Below are 13,007 nucleotides of genomic sequence, written 5' to 3'. Positions count from 1 at the left end.
GTGGGAAAACTATCAAGTTTTGACCCTATGTTGTATGGACATTTTTGGATCCTGTAGACCAGGGCCGGGCATGAGAGCGGCTCCATGTAGTCGGTCAGAGCTGCTCTCGCTCCGCAAGGCACTTCAATTCCAAGCCAGAGCAGAACGCTCACGCAGTGGCGGACTCGCGTTACAGCTACCTTCCCTGCATTAATATAACAAGAGCCACGGTTGTTCTAGTCATTCAGTCTGTCAGTACATAATAGTTTATAAGGATATCACATCAATCCATTGTACAGTACAGACTTTATAACACTCTTATTCATTTAGTGAAATAAACTTCGCTCTATGCACACACACAAATCATTAGGCTTATTTACATAACCCATACGCACATACTGCAATATCCTCACCACGGTTTTACGAGACAGGCGTATGGCTTCCACTTCCCCTACTTGCTGTGGACAGCATTTATCTGCCAATATAATTAAACATCGCTTGATGAATTCACCTTCGTTGAATGTTTCCAATTCCTTTGCAATTTCGTGGCAAATTTTGTAGCTAATTCTCATAGACGATTCACTAAGTGCATTATTGTCATCCTGTTAATACATAATCTATATATATATATATATATATATATAATTTGAACTGGTAATGGAAATTACGGGAAAACGGCTGAACGGATTTTAATGAGTGACCCCTCATTTTCATGCCTGGCATCCAAAGTTGTTCGGAAAAGAAGTAGTTTTCAGTGAAATGTCAATTTTCCTACATAATTTTCCTATTTTCCACAATCCATCTGTTGTAAATTTTGAGAACTATTTGTATTCAATCACGGCCGACTTGATTGAATTTCAGAACAAAACACACACTACAATAAACAATAGGCTATTACACGAAGGCCATGCAGGATTGCCGACATATTTAGAGCTCAATTCAATTTGTTATTAAAAACTGATTCTGCAGTGTATAATTTTCTGAGTACAGCTGTGTATTGGATATTCAAATCTACGAAAGTTGAGGTGGTTTGATGACATTATTACCATTAGAAATTAAATATTATTATAGTTAATATCATGATGCATCTATTTTTTCATTAATTTTACATAATATTGATGCTATATTGATGACATGAAAGTGAAACTTTTGTGGTTATGTAAGTAAATGTAGAGAATATCTTAATTTAGATCTTCATTTCTATAACTTACTGAGTGGCTGCTATATATAACTACAAACTTAAGTAAGATAATAATATTGTTATTAAAAATAAAATATTTTTATACTTATTAACCCAGTGGGGTTGGGTCTTTTTCATATACTTAATGGCGGTGTAGTGTAGATATTGATATGTGTCATTGTCTTCAGTATTGGCTCGAGAGAGCGCAAAAATTACAGTTCCTAAGGAAAGATCAAAAGGTATTACTTACTGATAAAATAAGAGGCCTAGAAAATGTTGTAGTCTCCAGATCATTTCAGCAGGATCTCTTAGTAGGATAAAATGATTTTACGCTCTACATTTCAAGTTCTACATGCAGCAGCTATACGAAAATGCTATTGCTCGAAAGCTTAGCAAACCTTTACATTTTTTTTTAACTTTTGCCTACAATCCACAATGACCTGAAATAGCTACTGCTATCGTCCTGACATTGATACTTGCGTTTTCGCGTTGAAACTCAAAAACTGAAGTTGGATAGGTTCAAGAAAAAGTATTTGGCCTAAAAAAATCCATTCAGAGGGAGTATGTTTCATTATTATGGAAGGAAATAACTGTCAAAAAGACAAGTATTCTTCATTGAAAATAAATCTGAAAAATTTTTATTTAAACGTCTAACGAACTTAGTTTGAAGCAGTATTTGCTGCACAAGCCACTAGTACTTAATATAATATAATAGTATAATATAATACAGTGTGTCCACCATGAACCTGACACATTTCATTTGGCTGCCAAAAATCAATAAATGGAAATAAGTTGGTAACATGCATTGCAATATGTAGAGAAACTGTGGAAATTTCGTTGGCTATTTTTAAAAACCCGCGCGAGAGGTTGTACGTGGCGCTGCGGTAGCTTAAGTCAAAATGGCGACAGCGCAAGAGCGAGCACAAGCGATCTGGTGGTATGCTGAAACAAATTCGGTGATTCAAGTGCAACGTAACTTTCGGCGCGTGTTCCAGAAGCACCCACCATTACGGAACACCATTAAGACATGGAAACAGCACTTTTTGGCAACGGGAAGTGTGGTGAAATTGCATGGTGGCGGTAATGTGCGCGTATCAGAGGAGCGTGTAGCAGCAGTGAGACAGGCGTATGAACGAAGTCCACGCAAGTCAGTTCGACAAGCGGGACGAGAACTGCAGATGCCGAAGTCCACGGTACATAAGATACTGCATCGCTCTCTTGGGTTTCATGCATACAAATTGCAGTTGGTTCATGAACTGAAACCAGATGACGGTAATAAGAGGCAGGCATTTGCTATCGACATGTTGCAGCACATTGATGAAGACCCAACATTTTTAACTCGCATTGCTTTTTCTGATGAGGCCACTTTTCATTTATCGGGCAAAGTCAACACACATAATGCGCGTATTTGGGGGTCAGAAAACCCACGCTGCATTGTGGAACACATTCGTGACAGCCCGAAATTAAATGTGTGGTGCGGATTGATGCACAATTTGATCATCGGCCCTTTTTTCTTTGCAGAACAAACAGTTACGCGCAATACCTACCTCGACATGTTGGATCAATTTGTTGTGCCTCAGTTAATGCATTTGCAGCCGAACGTCATCTTTCAACAGGACGGCGCCCCACCACATTGGAGCTTGATCGTTCGAGAATTTCTCGACACACAATTTCCCGGTCGCTGGATCGGACGTGATGGACCGACAAGATGGCCACCTCGATCACCGGATATTATTCCTCTAGACTTTTTCTTGTGGGGATATGTCAAGAACAAAGTGTATACAGGCCACAAAATTCGTGATCTTCAACAGCTACGCTGCCGCATAAGAGATGCCGTCAATTCCGTTATGCCCGAGATGCTTCAGAAGACCTGGCAGGAAATTGAATGCAGGCTAGATGTTCTTCGTGCAACGAGAGGATCTCATGTTGAGGTGTACTGATTTTTTAAATAAAACTTGGTGAATTACTCTTGATATTGCGTGCATTCTTTTCTTTTTACCCCAAGCAGTGTGAATTATACAGCAATTTCAAATGTCAGGTTCATGGTGGACATCCTGTATAATATAATATAAGATATGACATGATATGATATGATATGATATATGATATGATATGCTATGATATGATACGATATGATATATGACCATAAATTAATACAACTTAAAGAAAATGTTTCTCAGGTACATTATATTAAAGTATCTATTCGATATTTATATTGCTTTATAAGTTATTATACAGTAGTAGTGGCCCACACCTGTGGAGTAACGGTTAGCGCGTCTGGCCACGAAACCAGGTGGCCCGGGTTCGATTCCCGGTCGGGGCAAGTTATCTGGTTGAGGTTTTTCTCCGGGGTTTTCCCTCAACCCAATATGAGCAAATGCTGGGTAACTTTCGGTGCTGGACCCTGGACTCATTTCACCGGCATTATCACCTTCATCTCATTCAGACGCTAAATAACCTAAGCTGTTGATAAAGCGTCGTAAAATAACCTACTAAAATAAAAAATATTATACAGTAGTACATTTAGTAATATATAATTTTAAATTATACAAATATTATGATATATCATAGTATAGTATATTACAGTTCATGATATATAATATGATTATATTAATTTATGGCTTTCATTACCAACATATTTGTCATATTCAGTAGCATGTTGTAAAGAATAATGTCGTTGGATATTGAACTTCTTAATCAGTTGGAGTGTTTTATGCCAAATTAAACACTTTGCTAATCCACTGCTCTCTACGAAAAAGAACTCCACCTCCCATGATACATTAAAAGTATTGGGAATATCGGAACGCTTTAGTGTATGAGTGGAAGCTCCGTCTTCAAAGTTCGCCATCATACTGCAGAGTCACCACTGCACCGACACTGAATGACGTACATTATGCATACGTCATAGCGGTCGCAAGACCCGCTCTTTAAAGCACACAGCGCTCATTTCTCAGAATCACGTAATGTGCCCAGCCCTGATGTAAACCGTCCCCGACGACTGTGAAAAGAACGATACTTATACCCTTACACCCTGTATGGTAGGTGAAGTGAACCAGGGGCGGATGCAAGGGGGGGGGGATTAAGGGGATATATCCCCTCCCGAAATTTTGAGGAAAATACGAAATAAGAAACAAAAATAATATTAATTTTAATTCGTGAATGCACATAGGAATTAGAGAGTTTTCCACGTAAATTCTCTTTGCTAAAATGTTAAATTCCAAGAACTGCAGGAAGACAAACACAGAGTTCTTACTTCAAGACAGAGAGTCATGAAGAGTATTTTAGGCTTTTAATTTTCCTTCTCTTCTTAGACTATTTCATTAGTCAGCTCAAGGACAGGTTTTTAAATCATAAGGGAATCCTAAAGTCCATACAAACTTCGCTGCCTAAAAACATAGTGCGAACATCAGATGAAGATTTAGAAACTGCTGTTCAGGCTGTAGTAAATCAGTGGCCCAATGATGTTGATGCATCACCACGCTTTCTTCAATGAATTGAAGATGTGGAGAAGAAATTTCCTAGATCAGAAAAATCTTCACCTAATACCTATTGATTTTATATCATCTTTGAACAGGTGCAATGAAATTATTTTTCCCTGCACTCGCAAGGCGCTGAAATTTTTCTGCACGTGGCCTGTAACTACAGCAACACCAGAACGGCCGTTCGCAACTTTGCGGTATTTGAAGACTTACTTGAGGAGCACGATGGGAGCAGACAGATTAAATGGACTGGCCTTGATGTATATACCTAAAAATGTAGAAGTAAAAGCTCATGAAGTACTGGATGAAATGTCTAAGAAGCCTCGTCGCCTTCTTCTGTAAATGTCATTCTGTCATTGTTTTTGTATTGCAGTCATTGTAAATGTTAAAATAAAAAAATTATGGTTTATTTAACAATGCTCGCAATTGCCGAGGTTATATCAGCGTCGCCGGTGTGCCGGAATTTTTTCCCTCAGGACTTCTTTTACATGCCAGTAAATCGACTGATATGAGGCCTGTCGGCTGTCTCGTGTGAAGGCTATACCGATTACGCTACTCAGGGCAACTTGTAAATTTTTTTGACTCGGAAACAAATTGTGAGTACCTATATAAACTTATTTCTCATTACTCCATTTTTACTATCTCCACAAATCCCTCCCCGAAAAAAAATCCTGCGTCCGCCCCTGAAGTGAACGTAGGTTAAAATAACAGTAGGCAAAAGCTCCTTATGTCAAATGCCGAACGTCATGGAACCTGCGCACTATTATGTGTCTGAAACTTGAACATTGTCGGCGGCCCATTCTTTTTGCCGCGAAGTCTACTTATATCATTTGTTTTAGGAATCCCATCCCTGCAACTGTTACCAGTGGATCCTTTGAAGATCGAGAAAGCCACCATAGAACAAGGAGGCAACAGTCCGGTCAACTATAAATTCCTCATTACAGATTCAGAGCTGAAGGGCCTCGGTAAGGTGAAGAGCACTGCTGCCAGGTCAGTTGGATTAGATGCTGACATTTGCCTTGTTAAGCTGTTTAGGAAAGGAAAACAAGCCTTCAATTATGAAGTGCATGCTACATACCCCTACATGACAAAAAGTATTCTCTGCATAGATTAAAACGGAATTATTATACACAACGATTCTGTCACTTCGTTACAAACTTTTACAGATGATAGAGGAGATCATTGTGTAAACTTTCATAAAGGAATCAGTGTCTGAAAACGTTTACTTCGGTAATCACAGAACGTGATCCCTATAACAGGTTTTAGAGTCGATTTCACCAAGCTTACCTAACTTTGATGAAAGAGTAATGGAATGGAGAAAAATTCTCTCCGGCGCCGGGATTTGAACCCGGGTTTTCAGCTCTACGTGCTGATGCTTTATCCACTAAGCCACACCGGACACCCACCCCGGCGTCGGACAGAATCGTCTCAGTGTAAGTTCCAACTCTTGGGTTCCCTCTAGTGGCCGCCCTCTGCACTACGTCGTAGATGTCTATGAACGTAGGACTGAAGTCCACACATTTGCTGAGGTGTACTCGTTATGAGTGACTAGTTGTCCGGGATCCGACGGAATAAGCGCCGTCTTAAATCACGAAGTGATTTTCGCATATCATATATTTATATTATTTTATTTTATGCTCGACCATGCCGAAATGTAGTAATTATACATCTGGTAGCAGTCCTTTAATGCATGTCATTAAAGTATACCTACTCATTAAAGTACAGGTCTTCAGCCAATGATAACTCAGCTTACATCTGTTCAGCCAATGACAAGTCAGCTTTGTACCGTTATAAAACCGCAAGTATCGATTATTCTCGGATATGCAATCGAAAGAGAATTAGCGAAAAGTCACGGAGGCTGGAAATCCAATACTGTCGCAGAAAGTTATGTTCTGTTACTATAATAATTAGCGTTAATTGTAAATAATATTCAAATTAATTCAATTCGTCATCTCGTTTTTCAATGCCGAATTCAATAATCAAGGTTATAATATTATAATATTATCAAGTTTAACGGGACTACGTCAAGGTCAATGACATTATTGTTCCTCGGTAAAAATCAATACTTTCGCGTCTGCGCACATCTCACAATTCACGACCTAGAACAAGGTCACTTCCGATATTGTCAGTTACAAATAAAATGTATACATCTGAATACCGGTAATTTCAAGTTAGAAATATGGTCGAGCATAAAAAGTCGTGTGAAACTCGCCTATAATGGTAATTAAGAAACTCATATGAAAATTATGAAACTCGCTTGCGCTCGTTTCATAAATATCCATACTCGATTCTTAATTACTATCATTATAGGCTCGTTGCATAATGTACTATTAATGTACCGAAGTACATATATTTCCATGCAGATATTCTGCGTCATCATACGATGAAAGAGTAATGGAACGGAGAAAAATTCTCTCCGGCGCCGGGATTTGAACCCGGGTTTTCAGCTCTACGTGCTGATGCTTTATCCAATAAGCCACACCGGATACCCACCCCGGCGTCGGACAGAATCGTCTCGGTTTAAGTTCCAACTCTTGGGTTCCCTCTAGTGGCCGCCCTCTCTGTTCCATTATTCTTTCATCGTATGATGACGCAGAATATCTGCATGGAAATATCATATGTACTTCGGTACATTAAAATAAAATTATATATTACTTAACTTTGTTACTTAAAGTCATCTTAACTGACACTTAAATAGACAATGCATTTTAACAAATTTACTTAAATTAACCCCAGTGCCCCTATTCTAAAAGCCTAACCCAAAACCCACAAGATCCCATCAACAGTGAGGTCCACAGTAAATAGCCATAATGCTGCCAACCGTAAAATTAATAAATTTCTACGCAACTTTTTAAAACAAAACTTACTATTGGAAAATACATAATACTGTTAAAAACACAAAACACTTAGTAAAATTTCTAACAAAATTAAAACTTTCAAACAAAACAAAAATGCTTTCACTTGATATTTCCAATCTGTGCACCAACACACCCATTGATGAAATTCTAAACATAATTAAAACAAAACTTATTGACATAGAGTTAAACTCGGAGTTAATAAAACAAATTCTCCATTTATATGATATTCTTATGGAATTTGGTATTCCCAAGAAACTAGTTCGATTAATTAAAATGTGTCTTAGTGAAACGTACAGCAGAGTTCGTATAGGTCAGTTTCTGTCAGATGCGTTTCCAATTCACTGTGGGCTGAAGCAAGGAGATGCACTATCTCCTTTACTTTTTAACTTTGCTCTAGAGTATGCCATTAGGAAAGTTCAGGATAACAGAGAGGGTTTGGAATTGAACGGGTTACATCAGCTTCTTGTCTATGCGGATGACGTGAATATGTTAGGAGAAAATCCCCAAACGATTAGGGAAAACACGGAAATTATACTTGAAGCAAGTAAAGCGATAGGTTTGGAAGTGAATCCCGAAAAGGCAAAGTATATGATTATGTCTCGTGACGAGAATATTGTACGAAATGTAAATATAAAAATTGGAAATTTATCTTTTGAAGAAGTGGAGAAATTCAAATATCTGGGAGCAACAGTAACAAATATAAATGATACTCGGGAAGAAATTAAACACAGAATAAATATGGGAAATGCCTGTTATTATTCGGTTGAGAAAGTCTTATCATCCAGTCTGCTGTCAAAAAATCTGAAAGTTAGAATTTATAAAGCAGTTATATTACCGATTGTTCTTTATGGTTGTGAAACTTGGACTCTCACTTTGAGAGAGGAATATAGGTTAAGGGTGTTTGAGAATAAGGTGCTTAGGAAAATATTTGGGGCTAAGAGGGATGAAGTTACAGGAGAATGGAGAAAGTTACACAACGCAGAACTGCACGCATTGTATTCTTCACCTGACATAATTAGGAACATTAAATCCAGACGTTTGAGATGGGCACGGCATGTAGCACGTATGGGCGAATCCAGAAATGCATATAGAGTCTTAGTTGGGAGGCCGAAGGGAAAAAGACCTTTAAGGAGGCCGAGACGTAGATTTTTTTTTAAATTTTATTGGGTTATTTTACGACGCTGTATCAACATCTCAGGTTATTTAGCGTCTGAATGATATGAAGGTGATAATGCTAGTGAAATGAGTCCGGGGTCCAACACCGAAAGTTATCCAGCATTTGCTCGTATTGGGTTGAGGGAAAACCCCGGAAAAAAACCTCAACCAGATAACTTGCCCCGACCGGGATTCGAACCCGGGCCACCTGGTTTCACAGCCAGACGCGCTGACCGTTACTCCACAGGTGTGGACTCAGAGAGACGTAGATGGGAAGATAATATTAAAATGGATTTGAGGGAGGTGAGATATGATGATAGAGAAGGGATTAATCTTGCTCAGGATAGGGACCAATGGCGGGCTTATGTGAGGGCGGCAATGAACCTCCGGGTTCCTTAAAAGCCAGTAAGTAAGTAAGTATTTGTAAAATAAAACTACACAGACTGTAACTTTAATAATGGCAACCAGGGGCGGCCCGTCCATAAGAGCTGCGGAGCTGCAGCACTCCCTGCTTTGACAGGAAAATAAAAATAATTTTTAATTTAATTTGTAGAAGAATTGTTACAGCTTTTATTGGTAAATTGCTTTATATTTGATTTGGGCCGGGAATATGTACTATTATCTTATGCATTATCTTTTTGCACGTCGACTGTATTGGAATTGACACTGCATTCAAAGTCGTCCTGGGATCTGCAGGGTGGGACAGCTCATAGAGAGTGTGTCTTGCATGGTCAGGGGGTAGAGAGGTGAAGGGAAGCAGAGGGAAACTGCCGCTGTTTAAAACCCATATTTCGCTGCAGTGGCTTGCAGAGCCAGGCGACAAGGGAAGATCTTTCCTCCCCTCCCACACCGCTATTGTAATGCTACTTCAAATGGATTCTCTATTCCCTTGAAACTTAATGACAAAATTTTTATTTTCTTTTCACATACTTATTGTTGAAGAATCTTATCGAGTTAATATAACGAAATTAATATTCTCTTTTGCCTTATTATTACGTATATATCCAGCCTCCAGCAGAACCTAATATTTGCCTTAGCTCAAAATGATTGCAAGAGTATAATCCTTTTGATATAGCACGTAAAATACGATAGAGACTTCTTTTCCAGTTTTAGAAAACTGTTGACCATCAGTATATCTGAGTGTTGCTTTGGTGTGACGTTTTAGTACCGTAACTTAACCAGTGAAAATGTGCAAGCATAAGTGTGTGTGAATTACAGAATATTAATTTTATTTTTCTCAACTTTCCCTTGCGGAGAAAATTGATGTAATGAAGTGAAATTAAAGGGTCGTTCGTTACTCGACTTAAATCTTACTCAAGCTTCATCCAGCCGAAATAGTGCATATATGTAAGGAAGTATAACAATGAAATTTACGCTGAGCATTTGTGGTTGCCTCCTCTTCGGTGGTGATACTGCACAGACTAGGAGTGGTGTGACAGATTTAGGACATTTTGCCCCTAAAAATTAAAAAGCACGAATCTTCGCAATCTCACCTGAAAAATGTTGTTTCATTGGCTATGTTACGCAACTCATACTGCTGCGCAATTAAGTGAAACGAACAGAACAAACATTCTCAAACATAATCAAGAATTGAGAATAAATCGTGAAATTATTTAAAAAAAATATTGATTGTATCAAATTTTGTGGCCAATATGAACTTCCCCTTAAAAAAATGATTCGAAGAACCCTGGTGCATTTCGTGGGTTGCTACAGTTCGTGAGTAATCTAAACGAGCCTCTCAAAAATCATTTGGAACATGCTACTGTTTAAAGGTAATTCTAAGACAATTCAGAATGCACTGGTAGATTGCAAGTTGAGTGTCTGCCGATCAGAAATTCAGACTGAAATCGATGGTATTAGTTTTTTTTTTTTTTTAGCGATTAGCAAATGATGCCACAGACATCTCCCAACTAAGTCAGAAAGTTTTGGTTTTTCGATATGTAGTGCATTTATTTTTGTCCTATACTTATTAGTAATGGTATCAAGAAGTGAAATTTGTATGTACCAAAATCTACTGCAGCTCTCCCAATCCACAAGTTCACGAGCCGCCACTGATGGCAACTATTTATTTATTACGAATATACAAGTGATACATCTGTGAAACTTCTACAGTCCTTCAATGTAGTAACCAGCGTTGTCAACAACTCGTTGCCAGCGATGTGGAAGTCGTAGCATCCCCGTAGCAACTCCAGTTCTGTTGATGTTTCTGATGGACCGCCTTACTGCCTGCAGAATATCGGAAACAGTCCGGAATCGAACGTCACGAAGTGGTTCCTTCATCTTTGGGATTAAGTCATAATCGCAGGGGCTTAAGTCCGGTGAATGTGGTGGATGGAAAAGCACTTCCCACCCCCAGCGACAGTTCAAATCAGCTACAGACTGTGTCGTGTGTGCCCCTGCATTATCCTGTAAAATGACGGGAGGGTTCTGCAAAACGTGTGGGCGCTTTCTTCGCAACGCTGGTCTCAGATTATGCTAAAAAAAATGACGGAAATACTGTGCATTAACATTCAGCCAAGATCGCTGTTCCTGCTTTGTAAACATGGCGAAACACAACCGCTTAGAGCTGTAACAGAAGACTAACTTTAACTCTCTATATCGCATGCGTTGTGAGTCGGACGGAAGAGTCCTTTTAATGAGGGGGAGGCCAGACATAGACTAACATGTGGTAGAAGTGAAAACAATTAACTCCGTCTCGTTTCGCAGCGTTGCCACTATTAAAGTTACACCCTACGTATTTTTCATTTAACAATACAACATTTCAACAACAACAGGGCTTAGCTATGGAGGGCTTCCTTTCGGACCTATTAGCGGAAATCTTCTTACAAGACCTGGAAAGACGACACATACAAAACCTTGCAATTAGGCACAATATCTCCACGTATCTTAGATACGCTATTACTAAATTCTTCAATGATTTGCACCCTACAATAGTGTTTACATTTTAATCAGCTGTTAACTGTTTCATAAACTTTCTAGACTTCAAAATTTCCATAAAAAAACTCCAGAATACATTTTGATACTGTATATCGAAAACCTACTTCCACTAACCAATCTATACATATATTCTTTCCAAGCATCCCGAAGTTCATAAAATTAGTAAAGTGGTAAGCAAGTAACTTGTATCAAACGGAAAAAAACACGCACTACTGAATGAAAATTATCTTGCCAGCACAGGGCTTGCTGATGTACGCCAGGCACGAAGGATTATTGTTAGAAGATTTAAATTCAAATTTCAAATTTATTCACAATTTACATTTGAAATGAATACATATGAATAGATACCCGAAATGACCATATGCTCGTGCTCGGGTACAGTCCAGTAGTCTACATAAATTTTACAGAGATCGATAATAATGTTGATGGTAGAAATAATAGTAACAACAACAACAATAATAATAATAATAATAATAATAATAATAATAATAATAATAATAACAATAATAATAATAATAAAAATAGAATAACCGTGACGGAGATGATACAAAGATAGTAATACAAAATAATTCATTAATAATAATAATAATAATAATTTTATTTATTTATTTATTTATTTATAATATTAATGTGCAAAACAACAGCACAAGGCCAATTACAGTTTAGCACAGGTACAAAACGACAAAACAACAAATGATGATGAGAATGAATGATAGAAAATGGCAATGAGATGAAATACAATCAATATAATAGTAATTAAATAAAATGTATTACAAATGAATTAATGAAATCATATAAATGAAGACAGGAATCATATAAAGAAATACTGTAAAGTTATGCAAATGACGAGAATAGTATGATACATATCTAACAATGGCATAAATAATAAAACTGACATAAAACTCGAAAAATATTACTACACATTAAATGGATCCAAGTTCAATCCATGCAAATTAGCATAACCTATAATAATAATAATAATAATAATAATAATAATAATAATAATAATAATAATAATAATAATAATAATAATAAAACAAAAATATTTACAATAATAAAATAAATACTAAGACGGATAAAATAAAATATAAAACCACTAGCGAGAGTTAACACAACTTAAATAAGCACATACAACCGGAAAAAAATGACGAACTCGAAAATCAACAGAAAAGTTCGTTGTATCGCAGACGACAGCAACCGTCGTATTGACATTGTGTTATGCATTAATGGTAGTAGGGGGGAGCCCAAAAGTCTACGTAACTGCCGTTCTCTTCGAATCTTCTCGTACAATCATGGGAAGTTAATGCTGAAAAACAAAATGTCTACGAGTCAAACTGTTCATTATTACCAGGATAAATACAAATAATACTGAAATATATTAATCGAGTTTCAGTTATAGATCTTCCCTTTTGTGCAACA

The 13,007-nt window shown here is 37.6% G+C and overlaps 1 protein-coding gene across 1 annotated transcript in view; it reads left to right on the top strand.

The window, feature by feature from the left end:
• The window catches only part of LOC138714639 (protein takeout-like), a 35,093-nt gene that overhangs the window by 17,528 nt on the left and 4,558 nt on the right, over positions 1-13,007 (top strand). The window contains exon 3 of the mRNA XM_069846689.1: positions 5,478-5,628. Within this exon, the coding sequence (XP_069702790.1) occupies positions 5,478-5,628 (151 nt within the window). The remainder of the gene's footprint in view (positions 1-5,477; positions 5,629-13,007) is intronic.

Source organism: Periplaneta americana, chromosome 15 (assembly GCF_040183065.1).
Source record: "Periplaneta americana isolate PAMFEO1 chromosome 15, P.americana_PAMFEO1_priV1, whole genome shotgun sequence".
NCBI classification, from domain to species: domain Eukaryota; kingdom Metazoa; phylum Arthropoda; class Insecta; order Blattodea; family Blattidae; genus Periplaneta; species Periplaneta americana.
The sequence above is the reverse complement of the archived record's forward strand: the minus strand, read 5'-3'. Positions and strand labels throughout refer to the sequence as shown.